General features: G+C 42.9%; 2 protein-coding genes and 1 long non-coding RNA gene across 4 annotated transcripts; 1 reads left to right on the top strand and 2 right to left on the bottom strand.

The window, feature by feature from the left end:
- Positions 1-421: 421 nt before the first annotated feature.
- LOC132453918 (uncharacterized) lies at positions 422-12,238 on the bottom strand. Its single transcript, XR_009524839.1, has 6 exons — positions 11,780-12,238; positions 2,284-2,351; positions 1,916-1,998; positions 1,375-1,474; positions 719-813; positions 422-464 (listed from the first exon to the last, which is right to left on the bottom strand). It is a non-coding gene; the product is annotated as an uncharacterized LOC132453918 (long non-coding RNA).
- Positions 12,239-12,358: 120 nt separating this feature from the next.
- On the top strand, positions 12,359-17,647 carry hmox1a (heme oxygenase 1a). Its single transcript, XM_060047000.1, has 7 exons — positions 12,359-12,649; positions 12,817-12,875; positions 13,808-13,919; positions 14,406-14,621; positions 14,946-15,218; positions 16,490-16,577; positions 16,722-17,647. The coding sequence occupies exons 2-7, from the start codon at positions 12,823-12,825 to the stop codon at positions 16,847-16,849; spliced, it is 870 nt and encodes a 289-aa protein (XP_059902983.1). The 5' UTR covers positions 12,359-12,649; positions 12,817-12,822; the 3' UTR covers positions 16,850-17,647.
- Positions 16,862-20,260, bottom strand: rnf11a (ring finger protein 11a). Of its 2 annotated transcripts, none has more exons than XM_060047003.1 (3): positions 19,776-20,260; positions 19,262-19,434; positions 16,862-18,733 (listed from the first exon to the last, which is right to left on the bottom strand). In XM_060047003.1, the coding sequence occupies exons 1-3, from the start codon at positions 19,809-19,811 to the stop codon at positions 18,562-18,564; spliced, it is 381 nt and encodes a 126-aa protein (XP_059902986.1). In that variant the 5' UTR covers positions 19,812-20,260; the 3' UTR covers positions 16,862-18,561. The 2 variants fall into 2 exon arrangements, with proteins under 2 accessions (XP_059902986.1, XP_059902985.1); XM_060047002.1 differs by having other exon boundaries at positions 19,822-20,258.
- Between the last annotated feature and the right edge of the window lie 5,672 nt (positions 20,261-25,932).

Here is a 25,932-nt window from a genome sequence, read left to right as displayed (position 1 = left end):
GCCTGAAGATAATTTGACATTACATCTAACTAAGCACTATTTTACAGATGAGATTTGAGTACAACTTGGTTGTTACTTTATATATACTTCACACGTGCATACTATACATAGGAATGAGCAGGAAATACTAATAAAATGAAACATTTAACATATATCCATGCAAGCTCAATATATTGCATAACATGCACAGTGTATTACTTTTACCATGTGAGGCTGCTGGATTCACGAGATCATGATCAAGTGAGAATCCATCTTGCCAGGCTTCAAGGTATGTATTTGTGGTCGAACCAGGGGTTCGGACCAAAAGCACAAATGAGGACCTACATGAACTACATGATAGATTGTGGTCTGTTCTGTGAAACAAACCATGTGGTGCATAAGGTCAGCATTCCTTCATCAACAGTTACCTCCAGTGTGCCCCCTGCTGGAGAACTGGTATCCAATAGGTTCTCTTCAGTGCCATACTAGAGTAAATATTCAAAATACAGAAGCAGATATTTGTTGCATAAAAAAACCCCATCATTTTCACGTAATTTCACAATTCATAGAAGACTAAATATGTGTTACAATTATGCAGAATAGATAGTTTTACAGTCATTAATAAACAACACATGTATAACATGTAGGCTAATTTAGCCTCATTTGCTAGCCTGCCTGCCATTTCCCATGTTGTTGAGGGATACTTCATGCATTGCATTTGTGCATTCTAGGGATTCACCTTCTCCTCTCCTCCATCCCTCCATCCGTCCCTCGAGGCCTGGACACTGCATGCTGAGGGGGGGCTTGGCCAGTACGAGTCCTCTCTGCCGTTAACTGCAACCCGTCATTTATTGAATAGCTCAGAGGTTTAGAGGAACCAGGAACATTGCTACCACTCACCTATTCTGTTTACTCAGTCTTAAAAAAGAATACATAGATACTGCTTCATATATGTGTCATACAAATACATGCAAGCACATGTGCCCAAATATGTGTCCCTAATGGCATACTGTATCGCTCTTTTCACCTGTGGTTATGACAGTACGGACAAACTACCTTATGTGCATCCTTTCAAAACCCCTGTATATTCTTCGTACTTTGCTTGACTTAGAGATTGGCTCTATCAAATCTTCCCACGGCCATGAAACACTTACTATAAATCAGGCCAGACTGAAACGTTTGCAACACTTGTTTTCCACACAAGATATAGAAAGTGTTTGCTTACTGGAGAATTGCCTCATCTTGTTCTGTGGGGCATCTGATTCCTGAAAAGGTTTGATCAAGCTATTTATATATTTATACATTTGGTGACCATTAATTGTAAATGAAGGTGCAGTAAGAGAACAAGTAGACATAATTGTGATCTAGAATCAGCTCTTAGAGTCAGACATGCACCTTGTGCGTCACCGTGGTGCTCAGCTCTTGGTCACTGGAGTCTTCTACGTCGTCCATATCCAACAGAAAGCCTCAGTAGGATAGTTTCTTCTCTCTTTGGCTGTGGGCAATCACAAGGCCTGATTCACTGTCCATGTGTTCATCCACCAGTAAACACTGCATGAATAATAGTAAAAATAGCCGCAAGTTGCATTTGCGAAGTTCAAACCAACACACAACCATTTGGATAGAATGACGGTGACATGGACTTTTAGCATCTTCAACACCTCTATCAATATAATGTAGCCAACATAGTGCTTGCATGGTTTAAATGTCACGATGCAACTTGGTTAGAACTTTATGGGGATGTTAGATAGGTTTAACTTCATCATTATTTTTGACGCCTGGATAAACTTTGCAAGTATATCAAATAGGGTTGGAGCTATGACTGAAGTTTAAATAGTAGTTGTAACATTGCTGCTTCCAATATGAAAACAATCTCATGATGATCAGCCTAACCCTGTCTTATGTGCAGAGGGCGTTGCGTTAATCATAACTGTACGTTTGATTAGAGGTGAGCCGTGTTCTGAAGTCTTCAAAGTGCTGGACCCTGGTGGGACTGACTTACAGAGGCCCATTGATCACCTATAAATGACAGCACATTTGCATTAAGAACTCAACCTCTGCCGGACCCTCAAGCTCTAATGGATACATCCAAAGATGAACACAATGAAAACCACGATGCACGATGGGAAATAGTGATGATATAAATGCATTCATACACAACCGTACGTCACATGCCGTACACCACACTGTCTGTGTACCATGTATTTGTACTATTTGAGTATATTGACCAGGTGTTTGTATAAATTGGCATCATAATATATTTTTAATGCACTGCCTCTGAGTGTCGCTGCCACGTGTTGTTACCGGAACCAGGAAGTGGTGGCTTCATAGGCAAAAGTTTGCATGGTGTCTCGGTCTTCCCTCGCTTGAATCTATGGAATTTTAAGAAGGAAATCATAATCACCAATTCACCAATTCAGTCTCACTTAAAATGCAATAAAATCACTAGACATCCAACTGGCCATTACATATATTTTAAAGATGTGAGACATACAGTGAAAAACAGTGACATGTCATTGGAGGGTCATCAAATAAAGTACAGCATTTGCAATATTGATTTGAGATAGGCAACAAACTTAAGATATTTAAAATATTAAGCACAGATTGAACCATTGGTGCACCATCAGGCTTGTTGGACTTGTTAAACTAAAAGTGTTCATTTAGCACACAAACTAATTTGTCATAATTGTGTAACGTTCTATCTCAGCTGAATGTAATATGAATATTTCACGGCTGCCGAAACTACAAAAAAACATTGGAAAATAAAGACAAAGACAAAATGTTACCAAGCTACACTCACTTTGAATACAGATAAAGAAAATTCCTGCTCAAGAATTCCTGCTAAATTCCTGCTCTCCTCATCAATACCCCCTTTTTGTCACGGAAAGGGAGTTAAAAACAATAGAACCTCAATGGACCAAATGGGTGCAAAGGTTTGAGAACTAAAATCACTGGTGTCCATATTACCGAGACACTAGGTGAAATGCATTGTTGCATTAAGCAGGCAAACAGTTGCACAGAAAACATAATGCTTTGTCAGCAGATAGACACATGAGGCCTGAGGCACTGATCCGTCAGCATGACAGAAATATGCGGACCTTAGTTCAGCTAAGGTCAGCATATTTCAACAGACTCTCAAAGACTCATCCTTCAACAAGGGACCCATATTACTGCTAAAGGGTTTTAGCAATGTTAAAGTAGTCTGTTTGATTATCAAACGGTTAAAAACGTCACTCCCGTGTTGTGTTTCACAGAACGGAAAAATAAGGGTCTGTAAACCAGTTGGTGGCTGTTGGCTGCTGTCCGATGGATTTCCTTGTTGACACATGTGTATTCTTGTGTATTCTGTGACACATTCTAGTTGGGTCCTGGTGTTTGTCAACATTAGGTAGGTAGGTAGGTGGGTGGGTGTTCCATAGACGTTTGCCAAAGCTCCAGTAATGGTGGTCAATGTGTTAAAGGGTAGAGGGGAGGTTAAGGTAAGAATAGAGAGGTTAGGGTAAGGATAGAGAGAGGATGAAGTTAGGATGTAGGGGATATTAAGTGGAGGTTAAGGTTAGAATAAAGGGGAGGTTAAGGTTGGGATAGAGGGAGTGGGGGAGGTTAAGATTATAGGATTCGCACACAAAAACATACAATAGAAATCTAGTAGGCCTATAAACATGACAATAATAGTCCTGTTTCTTCTACTTAGGCCTACTATATTTTACCTAACATCCAAATATATAATTAACCTTTGAGAAATCATCCAACCTTGCTAAGTATTACGCATTAAGAGGGCTTTCAAAATCCCATTTCAAACTGGCTTCAAGTGTGAAGACGTGAAAGCTTAAGGACAAATCCAGTGTAAAATGGATCTGGGATATGTTTAGTATGATAACGAGTTGGGATGTTCGTTTGGGAGCAAAAAGGCGCATGTATATGCATTCTTAAGTTTGCTGTTTTTAGCATATTCTACCAAAACACTATAAACTTGCAACGATGGGGGCATGTGTTATGGTAAAAACGAAATCGCTATTTTAAACCACTTAAAAGGCTAGAAGTAGCCCGACACTTATTTGGTAGTAGGCTATAATAAGGGTCTTAAAGGCCTACGTGCAGGTTAACCGGAAGTTTTGATTAATGGGTACATAAAGCACTCAAAATATGTAGATCATTTATAAAAATGTCTCCAAAATAGTGTTGAAGTCCAGTTTTTGTCGTTTTTGGCAGTAACGGGTGTTTTCTAACGCCATTCGGCGATGACGTCACGTTGGGGAGACGTGGTGGAAGGTAGCCTCAGCCTAGTACCAGAACTATGGCGTCTAATGCCGCTTTTCCACCGCACATGTAGCTCGACACGACTCGACACGGTAGCAGCACGGGTCGTTTTCCACCGCAAATAGTACCTCCTGGACGTGGGCGGGGTCGGCTGCGCGAAAGGGCCGTGACGTATTTTTGTACGCGACGCAAACAACACCTACGCAACCCACACATGGACAGAACCCACATAACAACAATGGAGGACATCGATGCGATGGTATTCGTGCTGCTCGGTCTGGTGCTTTTTGTCAGACACAAAAGAGAAGAGAGTCAGAGAAGGCTGCACGCGGCGAGACAAAATACACTGGAAAAGTCCCGGAGAGTGTTGGAGTATATACAACAGAGTGTGACTTCGTCACACTCTCTGGCCAATCAGTGGCCGGCCGTCTGCCGACGTCACCTTTTAGCATCGGCTCAGCTCGCTTGGAACCTAGAGCGAGGCGGTACTAAAAAAAGCAGCCACTTCAGGTACCAGATACTATGTTTTCGCGGTGGAAACGCCAAAAATGCGAGCTGAGTCGAGTCGAGTCGAGCTGGTACCATGCAGTGGAAAAGCGGCATAAGAGGTGGCAAGAACCACAAATAACATGTATGATGGCCCACAGCAGTATAATTTCGAACCTGTCAGACGTGAGAGGGCGAATGAGGAATTGCCGAGAACTGATGGCGGTCAAAGCCAATTAAATACATGGTCAGAGGAGAATGAGTGGAGAGTTGCTATCATTTAGCAACGAGCGCTGGAGCTAGTCAATGAACAGCATTGCATACAATAACGACACTTTTATTTATTTTTACTGTCAGTGAATAGCACCGAGTGAAAGTCAACGCTTTCTTTATATCTAGTGACAGCGATTATGTACCGGTAAAGTCAGAAGATCTAGAAATAGAAGGCATAATGCTAGCTATGGGCTAACTTAGCCTATTGGACAGCAATCAGTGCACTTGCAAATGAGTGCCTGCAAGTATAACCGATCGTGGTTTGACATTATTTAACCATCATCTACCGCAAATATGACTAGACAGATGTACATTGAACACATACATACACAAAGCACACCGTCCAACCGGATGCTGACAGACAGACCACAACAAGCCAATCACCACGGTGGGTGTGCTCTCTCTCACTCTCGCACGCCCGTACTACACAATCACTCCAACTTATCCAACTCCAAGGCTAGGCTGCTTCACGAAGACCACAACTAACCTCAAGGCCTTCATAACAATGCAGTATGCCGAAGCCGAAAAGGACACACGCACAGTCGCACACACTCAGCTAATGCAAAACAATCCATTTTATCACCAACATTCAGTCACTGAAAAGATTTAAAGACTAGCCTCTTGCCATAAGTTAGAATGGACCCACAGTATGTGATTGATACAGTCTGGTTCGGCTTTCGCTTGCTATCCGTTTTTAGTATGACTTCTCAACATTACGTCTTTCTTGTGTTAGGCGCACATGGCTAATTTGCATACGCGCACAGAATTGGCTGGCTCTGCAAGGCAATTAATAGAACATATTTAATTATCTTTCTATCTGTCTATCTATCAACAGTGTTGGGAACGTTACTTTAAAAAAGTAATTAGTTATAGTTACTCACTACTTGTTCCAAAAAGTAACTGAGTTAGTAACTGAATTACTCTATAATAAAAGTAACTACTTACCAGGAAAAGTAACTATTTGCGTTACTTTAAAAAAAATTAAAAAGTTGCTATAGGTGAAAGATTTGGATTTTTCTGAGCAGTCTTCACTTGGCCTTAATGTGTTAAATGGTTGAACTGCCCATTCAAGGCCCTGATATGCTTCCAACTGAGGCCCCGTCCACACTAACCCGGGTAAATCTACAAATGCATCAATATTCATCCGTTTAGTCCTTCCGTCCAAACTAAAACGGAGAATTCCGACACCGAAAACAATGCTTTTCGAAAATGATCGCTGAGGTGGATAAAGGTGAAAACGCTGGGTTCGCGTTGTAGTGTGGACACAGACGGAGGCTTTCAGAAACGATGACGTTCGATTGCCATGACACTGCCGTGACACTGCCACAAGCTTGCGCCAGAGACCGAGAAGCTCAACAAAAGAATGGCAGGTTAAATGCAAATGAGGATCTCTCCAGGGACGCAGGAAGTGGGGTGCTCCGGGTGCTGCAGCACTCCCCTAGTGGACAACAGACGCAACTACAACACTTGAACTCAGGCAATGCCGCGTTTTTTTTCTTTTTTTCTCCGTCATTCGATTACATACAGCACCCAGTGCCGCCGCTCTTATAACGTGCGCATCACGCTGCGCGTTATAGGAGCGTTTATTATTCCCCCCCCCCCCCCCGTCAACAATCGTTTGCACACCCCCCCCCCCCCGCTCAACAATTCAGTAGTCAGCACCCCCCCTTCATATGACTTCCTGCGTCCCTGGATCTCTCTGTACATTGTACTAATTTATCTCCAGAAACATCTCGACATATTGAGTCAAACATATTCGTTGCTCCAACGCCGGAGGCGAGCGCTGTACTTAATGTTCTTAAGTGATGGTAAAAAAAAACGAAAGACGACAGTTCAAACCGTCGCCTACTTCGAGCAATATCATCCCACTGCAGACACAAATGGGCGTTCTCGTGTGGTGGGGGTTCCCGTTTACGCAGACTGGAACGCCCCCTTCTTATTCTTCGTAGCCTTTCTCGCTGAACTGGATTAAGATGTCAAAGTGCACTACTCAAAAACCATATAAATAGTGTTGTAAATAAACTTCCAAAGCTTTTCAAATCTTATTTGGAAAATTACTTTACAATTCATTCGTTTCCAGCATTCGTAGTGCTGATCAGCAGTGAAATAGTCTGCCAAAGACGTTGACGTCGCTTAGCAACCGAAGACGCTGGGGTTGACAAGTTACCGGACTACTACCCATGCAAGTGAACGGAGCGCTCCACGGCATTGAGAAGACCCGTGTAATAAAAGGCCTACAATATTTCTGTTTATGGCATAGATTTCTCCTCAGATTAGGCCAATAAAGCATGATAACAAAAACTAAAAAAACAAACGCTCGATCAAAGGCCCGGCCCGACACGGCTCAAGGATAGCAGTGGGTAATATCGGCGGGCCGGGTCGGGGCAATCAAAACGCTAGTTATGTTATTATAACTCTAGTTCTATGATTGTAGGCGTAGCCGTCTAGGCTTCGCCTTATGAGCTTGTCCCGTGAGCACGCTCTCGCACGCTGAAAATTCAAACTATGCACCAATCAGCGTGGGCACCGCCCACATTTCCCACGGTATCGTGTCTATATAAAGCGGTGTATACCATCACTCATCCTCCACGCTTTTCTTTCAGCATTTGGAGGGTACAGCAGCTGGGAAACTAGACGGCTACGCCCACAATCATAGAACTAGAGTTATAATAACATAACTATCGTTCTATTTCATGTAGGCTACGCCGTCTAGGCTTCGCCTTATGTCAAGCAAGGCAATGATCAAGAAAGAAAAAAGTGAGTATGTAAAGACTCCGGCTCTAATCCGTGCTTCATGGAACCCATGAAAAGGAAAAGAAAAACCAGAGCAACACGGTTTCCATTAGGTCCGCTACCACCGGGGGCGGAGCTACGGAATCCGGCTCTCCAATAAAGGGTCTCTCTCGGCCGTTTCTTATTTGAAAGAAACGGCGGGAGTGCCACACTGGCAAACAAAACCGCCTGACAATTGGCGGGCCAATAGAAAAAACCCCTAGCCTGTTTTTCATTTGAAAAAAGGTGGGAGAGTAAAGACTGGTAGTCAAGTCCAACTCGCCAGCCGGCGAGAGGAAATCCAACCACGCCGCTTTAAAGAACATGTCTATATTCTTAAGCCGTGAAAGGGGTCCCGGACTCCAGCACAGAGTTGCCGAGTGAGCCCCTGGACATGTCTAACATGTAAAAATGGACAAAGGGGCCGGGGGAAGACCAAGACGCAGCCGGGCAGATGTCTTCCACCGAAACGCCCTTGAGTAGAGCCGTTGAAGAGGCCACGCTCCGTGTTGTGGAGTGAGCTTTAACGCCCAACGGTGGCGCCAAGCCCTGCCGGGAGTAGGCTAAGCAAACACCATCACATACCCAGCGAGAAAACCGCTGCTTAGAGAGAGCGCGGCCCCTGCTAGCGTCGCTATAACACACAAACAACTGTTGTGTGGAGCGGAACGCGGCCGAGCGATTCACGTACATAGCCAATGCCCGAACCGGGCACAGGAGATGCAACGCCGCCTCCACCCGACTAGAATGAGGCGGGGGGTGAAAAGCCTTAAGCACAATATCCCTAGACCGAAAATAACTATTAATGTTCTTCGGGAGGAACGCAGGATTAGGTCTGAGCAACGCGAAGGAGCTGTCCTCGTTTAGCAACAAGCAACTCGGGCTGATAGACAGAGCGGTTAGCTCACCGGCCCGCTTGGCAGAAACCAAGGCCAACAAGAGCGCCATAAAGGACAGGGCATCCAAAGGGGCCTGAGAAAGAGGCTCGAAAGGATCCCTGGACAATCCGCGCAACACGGTGGGGAGATCCCAGCGTGGTGTAAGCACGCGTGAAACAGGCCTAACCCGTCTAGCCCCACGCAAGAATCTCTTGACCAGTGGATATCATATACTTACTAACTATACATAATATCTATGTATTTATCTATGTATCTGCTGAACACTCTCTTACTAGTCTCTGCTCTCAAGAGTCTCAATGCGGCTTTGGTCCGTGGCTCACCAAAGTGACGTCATGCAATGCATTCTGGGGGAAATGAGAATCGCCAACCGCTAAAATAGTGCCTACTTTTTCGTATAACATTCCGTTTTGTGATACCTAACATTAAATGCAATAAATAACAGTTTAAATCTTAAATACCAACAAGCAAATTGCACAAATTAATTGGAAAACAAACCCTGCAACACCGCCTATAAAACGAGGCATTGATAACTTTGTAAGTGTACAGATTGTTTATTAAAATAGGACATTTTATACACACAATACCATCAGTAGTTCACCCGTCAACGCCATCTTGTTTTAAGACTCGATAAGGAGATTGACGAAAACATCCCGTCAATGTAACGTAATTCACACATTCATACCAAGGCCACATATGCCCTTGCCAATTAAAAGAGGCTTCTTTCCCATGCTAAGGAGGGATCTGGAGCCTAACGAGGCGTCTAGCTCATAAAGGAGGCCATTCATCATGTGTCAATTCTAGAGATACGAGCAGTCAAGATGTTCGAGAGAGCCAGACGCTCAAGGCCACAAGAACAAGTGTAATTCCCGCACATAGCCACAAACAAAGTTGCAACATAGCCGCAAGGGACAGCATAAAGACGCATACGGGTATCCAGGGGGGCGGGAGTTCAGCGCCATTCTTAGCCAATCAGAGCACATAAATGAGTCCACGCCTGCCCAGTAGACAAGTCACAACTAGCCCAGGGGGCTAGAACCATCAATAGTATCTGTCTGCGTCCTGCAAGACGGAGGCGTAACTTGTAGTAGGAGGCGTAACTTGTACTAGGAGGCGTAACTTGTTCTTTTCTAAATCGCGGTCCACGCGAGATCTTTCTATTTTCGCGGTAAACAAAAAGCGTTGTAAATCACGGTTCACACGAGATCTTCATTGAAGTCGGGTCTTCCGATATTCATGACGGTAAGTAAATTTAAGGCCTAATATTTGAGGTCCGAATTGCGGTCATTTATGTACCTGCGCACCACTGCTACATACAGATCACTTCCGCGATTTAGAAAAGTACTAGACACGCCTCTGACTACAAGTTACGCCTCCGACTACATGTTACGCCTCCTAGTGCAAGTTGCGCCTCCTCCGACTACAAGTTACGCCTCCTACTACAAGTTACGCCTCCGTCTTGCAGGACGCAGACAGACCCAACTCAGAACCATAGACATCTTATAGCATAGACGGAGCATTGGCTGCTGGGACGCGAGAAATACGGCCGCCATCTTGGAGTGGTCAACCGGGAGCAGCAACAGCAGCAGAAACAGGATGCCTGTTGTTCAGTAGTGGTGCCGAGATGATGCCTCATGAAACGTCAAAGCCTCGCAGCCAGATGAACAATCAAAGTGGTTCGACCTCGAAGCTTCAAATGAGTACGCTAGGGACACCTAGTGGTGAATGAAATTATGATGAAAGAAAGAGTTTCCTGTGATGATGTGATGTTTGCTTCGTACAACATCAAAACGTTTAACAATTAGTCATTTCAGTGATACGTGTGAGTGTGCCGTTCATAAATATCTCCCGAGCTCATGATAGAGAACAAATCATTTGACAAAGATTTTAAGTCATCCCGGGCAAAATAGATTGTCTTATAACTACAGTAGCCTACTAATAATTGTAATAATAGAACTGCATGATGACTGGGAATGAGTGTGATTAATTACATAGCCATAAAAGTGATCTTGGAACTGGGTAGGGTCTTCTTTTTGTAAAAATGTGCCAATTGTGAACCCATATCGCGGAACAGCCCGAGATGAAGCCTCGAACGTCACGCGCTACGTCATTTCGCCTATGTGAATCCTACTCGATTCGCTGGGGGAGGAGCCGAGGTACTCGACACATGCCTCGACGCAAACCATAACATCGTTCAGCGTATTCCTGCTCAAATCGGCGGACCATCCACAATAGGAATCGGGGGATTACTTTTCACAAGTAAGATTTAACATACCGTACTATTGGTATAATTGGTATTGAATAATAAAACACGCCAAACCATGTGGCCTTTATCATAGCTACACGTATGACAAAAAACCGCATGAAAATCAGTGGTATTCAGTGAGGTATGATTAATTAAATGCGCTGACAGTTCATTGCTCCAGCCAAACGGATTACAGTGAGTGGAGCGGATGACCACTCCAAGATGGCGGCCCGCGTCTCGTCAGCGCCAGTAGGCGGTAGCATTCGATGCTCCGTCTATCATATAAGATGTCTATAGCTAGAACGCTCCAGGTAACGCATCCTTTGATGCCCTACTAAGTGCATCTCCACGCGTGCTCATACAATTCCCCTCCTTTTGCTTCATAGAGACTAGTCAAAAACATTACCAAATAAAGTGAGTTAAAGCGATCCTGACTCGGCAGACTTTTTCCCAAAAGAACACGGCATCAACAACATGCAAAAATCGGTCAAAAACAAGATGGCATCGACGGGTGAACTACTGATGGTATTGTGTATAAAATGTCCTTTTTATAAACAGTCTGTACTTACAAAGTTATCAATGCCTCGTTTTATATTTTAAGACCCTTATTAAAGGCTACTACCAAAGAAGTGTCAGGCTACTTCTAGCATCATAAGTGGTTTAAGATAGCGATTTAGTTACCATAACACATGCCCCCATCATTCCAAGTTTAAAGCGTTTTGGAAGAATCGGCTAACAGCCAACTTAAGAATGCGTAGCCTATACATGCGCCTTTTTGCTCCCAAACGAACATGCCAACTCGTTACCATATTAAACATATCCCAGGTCAATTTTACACCGGATTTGTCCTTTAAGTATCGAACCTAACCTTATTGGACCATGGTTGAGTGCAGGTTCCTTGCGAACGTCCAAATTGAACTTGGCGGATAAGATAGGGAAGGTTCGGTTCAGAGGACGAGTGGTTGAATGTGCTGATCAATGCAAAAGAACGGGCGAGAGACCTCGATGAACCCGTCTAAAGAGACGTTCCACGTCAGAATCTAATCTCGACCACACGTAATTAACCTAATATGAATGTGCATATGAACACGTGAAACTGATTACTGATGTTGAACATTGAAGGCGGTCCATGTTTTTTTGCCCAGTCACGTTTTGCGCCTCTAGAACAGCCTGTTCTTTAATAGGTCATAAAAGCACATCGTCATGGTAAGGACTTCCACTAGGAAGTCTAAAAGTTGAACCGTCATGTTTAGAGCTCTCCCTCTGCTCCCTCCCGCTGCTGTTTTTTCCCTAGACATATTGCTCAATCACGGTAAGACCATAGTCCCTCCCACATGGACTATGCCTCCCAATCCCCCCCCCCCCCATTGCCCTGATTTCCCATTGGTCCCGAGATTCGCAAAGTAATGATAACTTCTATAGTCCCTCCCCGCAGTTGTCCGGTCCCCCTTTGTTTTTGGTTCAAAGTGCCCCGTCATGTTTAGCAGAGTTCCCATGGCCAGCGGAGTTCTCCACCGTGGATGTCGAGTCAGCCGCAGCAAAGGGTCGCTTCCTGTTTATCAGCCGGACCGAAGGGGAGGAGACGAAGGAGACTGCATATAAAGAGAAGGCAGCGGAGCATGCAGGAAGAACAGAAAAAGCACGGAGCTTCCAGACTAGAGCGAGGGTACCACTGTGGTCTTCAACAACAAACAACAAGTCAAAGAAAAAGTCACCGTAACAACATTTTCTTCCTCTGGTAAGAAGCTGTAGGCTACTATTATTATTATTATTATTATTATTGTTGTTATCATCAGTAATATCACCTAGAAGGCTACTTCTGCCCCTTGTGTAATGGTATTGATTGTTTAATGGTGTTGGTTAAATAAAAAAAGGATGTGTTAGTAACGTTTGTGGCTTCTGCAGACAGATATGGAGACGGAGAACAAAGCCCGGACAGAAGAAGAGGTGGAGATGCCTAACAGGTAGGAACAATCTGCAACCACTGGAGTGTCAGACACCTACACTAAATAATGGTAATGAATAGTATTCATAATGTTGCGTGTGTATAAATGTTGATGCAATGATAATAATAATAATAATAATAATAATAATAATAATAATAATAATAATAATAAATACATGGACGCATGGATTGACACATTTATTGATTATCTTGACCAATACCTACCGTTACTCTAGCCTGGTCCTACCAGACTCTCGTACTTAATTTCATTTGCACAGAGAGTCGGCCCAGTGCCCCTCTGGATCTGCAATAACCAATCGCTAACGTTAGGCAGGGAATCACGTTGCGCGCAGGCTGTTAACAAACCAAACACCGTGCGTGAAGATGTCCGTCAACGAGAGCTGACTTTAACGTCATTGTTCTCATCCACTCCCTCTGTTCGCTGATGGGCGCAGACAATTTGGACGGCGAAAACCCACTAATACCGCAGACCCAGACACAGTACTCTAAATTTAGCGGAAATACAGGCGGGCGGAGCCAGGCTACCTTTACTCATTTTCATTGAGGAAAACAAAAAAAATACTGTTTTTGTTTCAAACATTAATTTAGGCCTACATGTTTAAGCATCATTTAATTAAATTTTTGCTTGATATGCATATTCATATACGGATTTTTGTATAATTTATATTAATATATCTACTAAAATAGTGCTGTCGGGTAAAAATTAATTAAGGATATGCCAAATGGTCAAATCTATCTGCCATTGGCTTATGGCAGGACGTAGTTTCCATAGTTTCATGTTAACTAACTGAATCCGGGTTGCACATAGCCTTGCATATTAAATACAGGCTGTTGGTCCTCAACTTTGGACTCAATAAACCATTCAGATATCTGCAAGACTCGTTCAAAAATGCTTATGTTTGCTGTTTTCTTTTATTTGGACCGCTACAGGGACCTGTCCGAACAGATCAAAGAGGCAACCAAAGACAGCCATGTGAGGGCAGAGAACACAGGGCTGATGCTGAGCTATCAAAAGGGACAGGTCACCCTGGCCCAGTACAAGGTACTGCACTGCACTGCACTGCAACACACACACACACACACACACACACACACACACACACACACACACACACACACACACACACACACACACACACACACACACACACACACACACACACACACACACACACACACACACACACACACACACACACACACACACACACACTCTCTACGTGTTTTTCAACTGTTTACTGTTTAATCCTTGTGGTGATTAACAAAGTCACTATCATGTTCTCACTCTAAATGCTATTCAGACTTCTGTGTTAACAGTGGAATGTGTGAGGGACTCGGGCATATTCATCACTAGGTGCTCTTTACTGCTTCACAACGGTCCACTCTGAGGAGGTTCAAACATGCACACACCCCTTGTGTGTCACCGGTTCCATGTGATCATAAAGTGTGTTGGGGCCGAAGGTGTTGGGGCTGATGGTGGACTCCCTGTGTTGAACGTCTCCATCTCTCTCTCTCTCTCTCCTTATAGCTGCTGCTGTGTTCACTGCACCACATCTACGTGGCTTTGGAGGAAGAGCTGGACAAGAACAGCAGCCACCCGGGGGTGGCACCGATCTACTTCCCCACCGAGCTGGCCCGACGGGAGCTGATCGAGGAGGACCTGGAGCACTTCTACGGACAGGACTGGAGGGAGAAGATGGTGGTGCCCAAAGCCGCTGAAAGATACGCCCACAGACTACGACAGGTACTTCAGCTTTATTCACGGTCGCTCCAGCTCACAGTACATGTATATGACTTAGACCAGCCGATGTATAAAGAACAATATTAATTTGGCTTGAGCATTTATATTTTTTATTGTTTATAGTCCTACTCCGAATTGTAATCTTTGTTAACTTGTCGCAGGTGATGTCGGATATTTTCTACGAATGGATTTTGGCTTTGTTTCTTTAATTTCCTTGTACGTGCAGTGAAAAGTCATAGTAGCATGGAGATATTGGCACATTAAAATATTTCTGCAACAAAACATTAATGAAGCAATACTGTCCGCCTCTTTTTCTCACTCTCCCAGATTGGAGGAGAGAATCCGGAACTCCTGGTTGCCCACGCATATACCCGTTACCTAGGTGACCTTTCCGGGGGTCAGGTCCTTGGCCGCATTACCCAGAAGTCCCTTGGGCTGAAGAATGGCGATGGCGTTGCGTTCTTCACGTTTCCAGGCGTGTCCAGCCCCAACCGGTTCAAGCAGCTGTACCGGAGCCGGATGAACAGCGTGGAGCTGACTGAGGAGCAGAGGAAGGGGGTACTGGAGGAGGCTGTCCGGGCCTTTGAGCTCAACATACAGGTCAGCAGACGGCAGAGACGCTAATGTGTCACAGACGATTTTTTTAGTTATTCACAATGTCTTTCGGTCTTTATTAGGTTACATATCCTTGACTAGTAGGGCTGTAACGATACGCGTATCGAAACCGAAATCGCGACACTCAAAGCCACAAACCTGTCTCGCGGTGTGAGAAGGCAGAAGCGCGATATGCCCTTTCTAACTCTCCGGTCAAATTGTCAGATTGAAATTTGCTAATAATTGTCTAAATAATAGTCTGCTGACAGCGCCCCCTCCTATGCCATAAGTATGACGAGATGCCCTCTCTGAGATGACAGCTCTCCGTGGCTACGGAGGATGGCATTTCTCCACAGCCGTCGAAGTCCTCATATGCGATATGAACGAGATTTATCCAGAGTGGGCCAAGCGCGAAATAAATTGCCGCTGTGATCCTGTCTCTATTGTTTTGTGTGATTTGACTGGCAGTTTGTCTGCTTATAGGTCGGAATGAAGCGGCCACCGATTATTGACAGGATGGGTACTTTATTCTACCGGACTCATTCGCTTCTTCACTAGACGCGCTACCGCTCGCTCTCCTCGCTCGTCCACTCACTCGCTGACGTCACTCACACACGCATACGCACACTGCCAATCTCGCGCACACACATGCTACTCGTAACACTATGCCTCGTTATTGCGACGTTCATGTTTTTCCCCATCTATTGAAAGTTAGGCTATTAAACATGTTGCATTCTATACGGCCTGATTATGTCATTATTTAAGCTACATAGCCTAATAAGAAGCGCTAATAAGGATATTTGACTAAACCAACCAAACAGTTGAGGGTTTTTGCCTACCAGCAAAAAGCATCCTCCAACTGCAATCTTTGGTTATTTCTTTATTAATTTAGCTATACTTTAATGGTATTCTTTCTGTTCAAATCTGTTCAGTGTTCCAAATTATTTGTTATTAAATGTTACTTAAAGTTAATTTGTCTATAAGTGTTGTTTAGATAAAATGCTTTTTAAATTTAAAAAAATCGTGGGATGTATCGAACCGTGGGTCAAAAATCGTGATACAAACCGAATCGTAAGTTTCTGTATCGTTACAGCCCTATTGACTAGAATTAAATCTTTTTACATTAAGGGAACGCAAAGTCAATGGCTAACCAATTATTTAATTACATAGGAATGTCTGTTAATTGCTTTTTCATGCAAAAAGAAGAAAAGTGGAAGTTATATTTGGTTGCTTATCTTGCTGAGACTTCATATTTTATCTGGTTCCTTCCCTTACAGGTATTTGATGCGCTACAGGATTTGGTTTCCAGTATGCAGAGAGAGGCAGATAGGCAAACACACACATCACAGGCAGAACAGCTCAATGGTAAGATTATCACACACACGCACACTCACACACACAATGGGTAGCATTGTGAGGTACTCTTTAAAATCAATTACGTTTATCATAAACCATCCATCTTTATCTTCTCACCTTTTTAATTTTGTTGTTTTTTGTGCATTGTCTCAGGAACTCAACGGTTGAGCAACACTCTGCCGTTCCCAGGGCAGCTGATCACCTCCACCCCTCTCTTCAGGATGGTGATGGGGCTCTGTGTGGCCCTTGCTACAGTCTGCATGGGAATCTATGCTTTTTAAGAGAATTTATTGTTATACTTTTTTCCAATGATAGTGATGCAGCCCAATAGCCTCATGTAGACTAGAGAGCTGTAATGCAAGCTGTAATGTTATCGCATGTCTCGAATCATGACTAGCACAACACTGCTTATAAGGAGGCCTCCCCCAAGGTATATATTTTTCTGCAATTCAAAAATGAGGTGTTCATTTTCTTTTCCTTAGTAAAAAAGAATGGTGTCATCGTTTTTGTAAAAAAATATTGTGGACGTCATTTGTCCTCATTTAAGGGCTGAAACATTTGTCAACAAGAAAAAAATGTGTAGATACTTCTCATGCTAAAATGTGTTATTTTCTTAGCTCAACCTGTTTTTATATATATCCAATACTGTATTGCTTGTAGATGTGGATAGTGAGCCGTTAGTATTTCCCTTATCTATGGACATCTCCTTTAGATATTTCTTTTTTCAGATTATATGTTCATTGATTGGAGTCTGTTGTATTTTTGGATGGTTTTTCTAATATTCAGTGCAAAACGCAAACTTACAAGGCTAAAACAGAGCATTTTTTTACATTATGCAACTTTTTCATCCAATAACGAATCTGCCATTTATTATTTAGTATGTTCTGTTGGGCCACTGACGGTTTAAATTGTAAAATGTGTTAAAATGCTGCCATCTACTGGCGAACTAAAAGCATCGCCAACATCAGAAAAACTCCAAAAGCTCCCTATACAAGTTCTTTTAATATTTAAATATATATTTATATTGTTTGAACCCCTTGAAATATATGTAAATAAACTTTACATTACTTTGTCATCAACTTTTATGATTTTCTTAGTTAGTATAACATTCCATCCATGCCAAGAAGGCAACACCCGAAAGGTATAGCAAATGATTATTCTTCTCACAAATGTTCTTACCTTTAGCTCAAAATAACAGTGGTTAAAATGAGTAAACTTTACCTTGGAAATAAAACAATCTGACTAATCTGACAACTATCTACCGTCGATGTTGATTAATTAATGACATTTTTATGAATTAATACTAGTGCAATGACCTGTTCAAAATGTTGAATGTGAATGTTGGAAACGGGCCAAGTGTGAAGTTAATTGGATGAATGGATGTCGAGACTATAGGACAGATCTAGAGACATACAGAGACTACTTTCATTTTAGTAAGATGGTTAAAACACTTTAAAGCACACCAGCATACTGACCTGCTCATCCTCAAAACAACTGTGCAATCACAAGTACTACGTGTGCTTGCAGTTAGTGAAAATGTCTGTACGAAAGTACTACTACAACACGCACACTCCCACACACACACACTAGTTTGCTTTATAATCACTGACAACTATTATGAACCGTCCATCTTGACACAACCTTGTACATTTTACAGGCAGCAGATGTCAATGAAAGATACTATTAAAAATATATGGCAGTGGCAGCTCTTCCTTTAACATACACTTGGTTAAACCCGTTTGACAGAACTGTTTGGTATCAGTAGGGAGCCGCTATAATCAATAGTCAGTAGTACTCCCGCAGTAAGGTGCAGCTTCGCTCTCTCCTTCAACTGATCAATATTTGGCAAAAAAAAAAGAAGGAAAAGGCATCAATCTCTGCGTGTGTGGGGGGTTTCCATGTTCTTCTGCCTTGACATAAGGTGTCTCCACGGGTCATAAGGTGCGTTTGATATCGCAGCTGGGGCAGCCACGCAGGGTACGGGGGGGGGTCCTCAGTTGGTCTGATATGTGGCCAGCAGGGCGGCCTCTACAGGCTCCATACAGGAGGGGCAGGTGAAGGAGCGCACGAGCCAGCGGTCGATGCAGTCCAAGTGGTAGGTGTGGAGGCAGGGCAGGAAGCGAATGGCATCTCCACACTCAAACTCCACCATGCAGATCACACACCTGGAGGAGAGACGGAGAAGAGCATTCAAACGCACACTATAGTAATGCTTTGCTTTAGCGATTGGTAAGCTTCGTTTTTGGATTCCTCTTTAGCTCATTCTGGGAATGCGAAGCATAGAAAGAGAAATTAGGAAATATTTGACCAAGCTACAATATGATAAAAATCACATTAACCAGTTGATGCCATTTGCAGTAGATGGGAGTAAAGTTACTACGGAGAAAGATAACCAATGGAAACTTTAGCTGTCGCTGTTCGGCTCAGTTAAGCTTAGCCCTTTCCCCACACTAAATATAACTGACTGCTGTACTGTGTATACCTATGACTACGTTTTCTGCACTTATTCCTGGTCTATGAAATCTAGACTTCTAAATGGTTACATTTGTTTCAGAAGTGTATACTTATTGTGTACATGACCTATGTTGTTTTCAACTCTTTCTGAAAAAAAATGTGTCCAGGAAAAGCATTGGTCTAGCACCTATCTTCCACCTGTACGTCCATAAAGATTGAATTGATTTGAACAAACTCACTCTTTTACTTTCCTGTCCGAGGCCTCTGCTCCTGGCTGGAAGAAGCCAGTGGGGAGGTGCTGAATGAGGCCGATGCGTTGGGCGATGCGTACCTGTTGGTCTTCACTCAGCTGGTTGGCTGACCGGCCTTGCCCAGGGGAGATGTGGTATACCTGGTCTGGCTCACCATGCTCCTGGGGGAGTGTGGCCAGACATCAACGTACATTTTTGTTAAATGTGTTTGTTATGTTAATATGTGCACTATGTAATTTTATGGGCACAACTTGGGCAAAATCTAAGGATCGAAATCATTTATATGGATGATAATAATCACACAAAGAACTACCAAACAATCCCAGTTCATATTGATTGTCAGAAGAGACGATAATAAGATCTGAAAACACGATCATCCTAGCACTCCTATTAAGTAGAGGCTTGATATTGCTGTTGCAAAAAGTCGACGGGTTAAAAATAGAACGTCAATCACGTGTCAGGAAATTTAACTTCAGATACACAAACCATAAACTATCGATACCCGTGTAGTTGATGCCGTGGAACGTGGATGTATCATCAGAACCAACCTCCCCGTAGGGTGGCGGGGGCTCCCCTGGCAGACTGGACCCCTCGGATTCGTTTAAGGGAGACATGTCGTCGGCACTTTGGAAATACAGGCAATTCCCCATTTAACTATTAAAGTTAAGTCTCCAACAGCCCTAATAACTTAAAACAGCCCCAGACTGCGGAAGTCCAAGTCCAACAGCCTGGAGAATAACTCAGGTTCCCACCAGCTGACAAGTTATCAACTAAGTGCAGGTCGCTGGCTGCATTCAACTAGATATCATTTCGCAAACCAACGTTGTTAACCGAGCCGTGTCTACTTTAAAAGGGTGCCTCAAAATAAATGGTTCAATTGTTGACCATAGGTTAAACTTTTAGGCGTCTTTAAATTTTTCTGCTTCTCGAGTCCAGGCTGCTTGTGTTTACTAAAAGTGACGCCGGAAACTTCGTCATCATCAGTTTGGCTTCTGACTTGTCTCGCGATGCGGAGACGTGACTCATCCCTTGTCTCGCGAGGACAAGACATAACCATAGTTATGTTATTATAACTCTAGTTCTATGATTGTAGGCGTAGCAAGGGACAAGCCCATTTTTTGACAAGCCCATAAGGCGAAGCCTAGACGGCGTAGCCTACATGAAATAGAACTCACGGCTTATTTATTTTTTTTGGCGAATTTTACTTTTACCCCCTTGCTGAGCGTCCCTCGTGAGCAGGTCACCCTTGAAAATAGATTTCTAATGTCCGATCTTTTCATCTTGGACAAATAAAGGCTTAACAAGTAAAAATCGACAGGCCCGCCTATGTAATAATAATCATAAAACCACATTGTGTTGTTAGTGGTTGGTAAAATGTTAATTTTTTCCTTTTTCATCATCCGCTTCTACCAATGTTTTTCCGACTGGGTAATGCCTAGAAAAAATGTCTAATATTTAATTTGATCACTACTATTTCTACTACCAATGTTTATTATTATCATTCAGGTTAGGCCCATCAGCTTGGTACCAGCCTCACACCATGCTGCCATTAATTGTATATAGTAACCACCTTCCGCTCCGTGCGGGGCTAGTTCTCTATTGTTTTTCATTGTATATGTATTTATATATAGGCCTACTGTATATCATTCTATTGAATATTATTCCGAAATTCTGAAGATGTCATTAGTTGTCACAATAAAAGGTTTATTTGCTGTCCTGAATCAATTTGTGGCCCTAATAAATTAACCTCATTGTGTTCTTTTGTTTAATTAAGTTTTTCAAATTGATGTTATGTTATCATCATTTTTCCACGCAAACAACATACTTTCATAATGACATGAATGTATGTGCATGTAGATCAGATAGTAATCACGTCACCTGTGTGTTGAGTGTGGGCCCTGGCAGACAATGTCCATGTGGTAGATATGCACGTAAACTTGACTTTGACTATAAACTAGTTTTGGTTTGGTTGTGTGCATTTCAACAAAAATAAAATAGGAAAACAGAAATGGCACACAGCACAGAGGTACAGTTAAGAACATCCTTTAATTAAATCAGGCTCTGTCCTTGTCAAACTGTTTTTCTTCTTATGGGAAAGAAACTGTAATATAACACATGCATTTCACTTAGGGCCCCTGGGAGGGGGGGTGTGGTCCCAGAAGAGACAGGGTGGGAGGGGCCGGGGGGTTGGGCTTTGCATGGTGGGCAAAGACAGGGGCACTTGAGAGCAACGGGGAAGTCAAAGGGCAAGGGTGCTGCATCTAATTATACCCCTAACCAAACTTATACTTAAAAACAAAACAATAAAATAGCAATAACAGAAGAGAGAGCCAGAGGCCCGGCGTGAGGCTGAAGGGACGCTTCTCTGGAAGCTCTGCGGGTCGGAGAGCTGTCCCCACGAAATCAGGCCCTCTTTATTCACTTGTCTTTGTAATTGGTTTGTATTGTAGAGTTGGTGAATGGTTAATACTGCTGATGGTTCTATCATATGAAATCCATCGCTAAAACAACAACACGACGATAGGATCAGATGTATTACTATACTGGAGATGCTTGCTGAGCCCCTCAGCCTCACGGGGGTTCGGTAGTAAGGTGCTTGTAGCTTTACAGTTCAAGGCTTTCTCAGAGAAAGCACTAAACAGCATACCCTGATAGAAACATTACAGGAAATCCCAATTGAAATGACTAGGGGGTGGTAAAACAAAAAAAAAGAAACAAAATAATACCCCTAATATAAATAGATCAAAAAGAATTGAACAAAAGCCTAAACACTCATCGTGTCAGAGCAGCCCCGTTCCGACTAATCACGGCCCCCCATTATTCCATCCCTGCGAGCCCCTGCTTGGTGACCCTGTCTCGCCTGTTTGGGGACCACCCCACACCCCCCCACCCAAGAGCCCATCAGCATAATTTGTTCACTTACATTAGCGGTTGAATGGAGAAGCTAGAGATGGGTATGGTAATACAATGAGAAGCGTACAGACAAGAATAACATGTGAGCTAACTGCATTCTGCTCAGACAAAAGTACTTTTTTTTTTCTGCAATTATTTTTTTTTTCAAACCCTTCCGATAATGGAGAGGGTGGGAGGGATAGAGAGAGCTAGAGAGAGAGAGAGAGAGAGAGAGAGAGAGAGAGAGAGAGAGAGAGAGAGAGAGAGAGAGAGAGAGAGAGAGAGAGAGAGAGAGAGAGAGAGAGAGAGAGAGAGAGAGAGAGAGAGACAGAGCAACAGACACACATTTACAGACTACTCCAGTGTCTAAGAGAGAAACAGAGGAGACAGGGTAGGAAAAAATAAAATAAAGCGAAGAGCGGAACGAGAACACATTTTTTTGCCTTTTCATTTTTTTTCTTATCATTTATCAATAAAAAGTAAAGAACTAATTCACACCAGATTCCTTTTGTACTATATATATACGGCTTTGAAAAGGAAGAAGAAGGGGAGGTACAATGGAGGGTTATTTTTTTTTTCATCTTTTCGAAGGTCGAGGAGAAAAAAGTGGCCCCAGAGTCCACTCACAGGGGGCCTCATGGAGCCCCCCTGAATGCACTCAGGGGCCAACCTGCAGACCTCCAGCCATCTCCAAGGGTGATCTGGATTACAAAATGGAGTCTGTGAACAAAAGGCACTTTCAAGGGACAACCTTTAACTGCTGGGAAACTATACACTACAGCACAAGCACTACTCAAGAGTCATTTACAGAGGGGTGGGGGTGGGGGGCAGGAAAGGGGGGGGGGGGGGGGGGCAGGCTCAACTCGCTGGTTCTTTTACACTAAATGGTTCAGACCGGGTCCTGGTATAACTGCTTTTTTTTTTTTGTTCTTCTCCCATTCAGTAAAACATGTTAAGAGTGAACTAATGCTGGTGGGTCTTCCAAACGCCGGAAGCTGCTATGCTATATGTCCTCTCACTTGTCTCAGAAACCAATTAAGACTTCCATAACGAAAGAAACTGAAGACTGGGTAATGCAGCGTCTCCCTAAGTATCGGGAAGACCTTGTCACGTGAAATCAAATGAATAGAAGTTAACTGAGACGCTGGGGACTTTTGTGGGGTTTCTTAGAAAAAAAATGGCTGTTTTATATCGGGGCTGTTTTTGACAGGGGCTTTTCAGAATCGATAATTATAGTTATTTTGTTGTTGTTCTTCTGTTATTGGAAGGTTGCACCAAAAGGCCTTTTGTGTCACAACCTTAAGGTAAAGTACCCCCTCCCCCCCGAGTCAATACAAATAAAAGAGGAATACAGGTGGAGAGAGGAATATAACTGTATCCTAAATGCTATGTTTGTATTTTGTTCCTTACCATTCATTTATAATAGATTTTACTGTACTTTATAGTGTAAAAGCACCAGTTTAATCTTGTGATATATGATTCTTTTTGATGTCGGGTAGAAATCTTTCCTTCAGACCTCCCACATTTTTATAAACAAATGATTACACATTAAACATTAAAAAAGAGACAAAAGAAATAAAAACCAAAAAAAAAACCTTACAAAGACTAGGATTTTTCATGGCCCAAGTTTAGAGTCCAGGAGCTTACGGACTTGAAACAAATATAATTTTTTTTCCACTTTTTTTTCTAAGCTTTCTTAAAAATCTCTAACAGACAAACACAATGATCTACCCAATGCATTGCACGTGGCTCAATCGACACATCATTTTCAATAATAATACTTTCCATCAAAAAAAACAACACTTTTTTTTCTTCAAATTTACTGTCGATCTTTGACATGTTCCTTTCGCTATTAGGATGCTGCAGGTGTCGCGTGGGTGTGTGGGTGTGTTCTCTTTGAATCTTACTGGTGCCAGTACAATGGTGTTACTGGGGTTGAGTTGTGACGCCGCTGGTGAAGAAGGGGGCCCGGGGTTCAGAAAATAACTAGACTGCCAATGACCTCATTTTGTACAATTTGAAAAGTACAATACATAAGATCACTCTCAAGTTTATGGATTGAAAAAATAAATTCTATATTGTTTTGCAGTACTCAAACGGAAATTTCTCCATACAGATCTGTCCTCTGCCAATTAATGCTACAATATGCAACAAACCTACCATTGCTTTAGCCATATTTGATGAATAGGAATCAAATCTGCTGTCTGGAGTTTATTACTAATTGCCTGAAAGTAGGAGGAGGCACTTCAGTAGGTCTGGTCTGGATAGATTTGTTTCTGAATTTTTCCTGACGTCGAAGCAGTCCAGTTATTTTGCGATGTTGTTATTATTTTGGTTTGATATTTTATCATGGCAAAAAAAAAAGAAGATTCTGGCAATGTGTATGTTGTAAAATTAACATAGGAAACAAAATTAAAAACACAACTCAAGTTGAAAATGGCAAATCTCAGGCGAATGAAAATCCATTAACAAAGGCAATTTGGAGATTACCAAATAGGCAATAAAGGCTTCCCTTTATCATTGAATCAATGTGTCAGCCAGGTTAGTGCATTATATAAGTGTGCTCGTGTGTCTGTCTGTGTGTGTGCGCGTGTGTGTGCGTGTTTGATGCCTTTTACAGAAAGTCGACAATGGGTGACAATGAGTAAAGCAATGCAAGGGACATACGGAGTTAAGTGTAGCTACTGTGTTGTCGTTGGTGAGATTTCAGAGACTGCTGTTTGATGTTGTGCTGGATGAAATCCAAGCAACAAATAATTGTGGTACTGCAAAATAAAGCCCAAAAAAGAAAATGTTATGACATGCAAGAGAAGGTTTAAAACATAAGTGAATCCAAGTGAGACAAAACCAAAAACCAATCAAGGCAAACAAAAAGAAATGCAAGAAAACACCTCCAAACAAAAGAAAACGCAGACGCTCACGCTGTGTGTGAGTGTCACTGTGGATCTAAATCCATGCCTAGGAAAATAACAAGATATTATGAGTGATTGTGATTGTGTGACCGACGACTGTGAAGGTAACATTTTGTTTGTTGTGTGTGGCTATTGTAGTGTGTGTGTGTGTGTGTGTGTGTGTGTGTGTGTGTTTGTGTGAACACCTGTGTCTGCCCATAAACCTTTTTTGTAGTTCTATGTTTCATTTGATTTAGGGTGTCAGATACAGCGAGCTGCACCCCTGCAGACCACTGCTGTCGCCTGTGTCTTAGCATTCATGTGCAATGCAATTCATCCCTTATTCGAATCAATAGTGCATAGGTGAGGGGAGGAACAAGCACATGATGATGTTAGTGTTATGACTAATGTGTGTGTTCAAGTTTTGGCGTGTGGCTGTCCACTCTGCCAGCAATACGCTGTGATCACTTTTTTCGACGGGTAAACAAAAGACCAGCCACTTAGTGCATGTGTCACACCATTGGATGGTGTCACTGTTATTGGCCAATCAGAAGAAATGTGCAGGTTGGGCTTAGGTGGGCGGGGCACAGATGGGAGCGACAGACAGGCATGGTGTGGTGGTGGAGCCCCTGGCCAGCGTGGTGCTACAGGTGTGCAGGTGTAACGGTGATGGGGGAAGGTGTCATACACCTTGGGATTGGACAGTTGCTTGGACGAATGCATCAGGGTGGTTGTGGCAATTTCGAACTCAAACCCTTTAAACTACAATGTCCAACTGCACCATTATCTATCTATCTTGATTTTGTTGAGTGTGTGTGTACTTGGATCTCCCAGCCAATGCACAGAGTTTCATTGTCAAGAAAACAAAAGCATAAT

This window comes from Gadus macrocephalus, chromosome 3 (assembly GCF_031168955.1).
Source record: "Gadus macrocephalus chromosome 3, ASM3116895v1".
Lineage (NCBI taxonomy): Eukaryota > Metazoa > Chordata > Actinopteri > Gadiformes > Gadidae > Gadus > Gadus macrocephalus.
The sequence above is the reverse complement of the archived record's forward strand: the minus strand, read 5'-3'. Positions and strand labels throughout refer to the sequence as shown.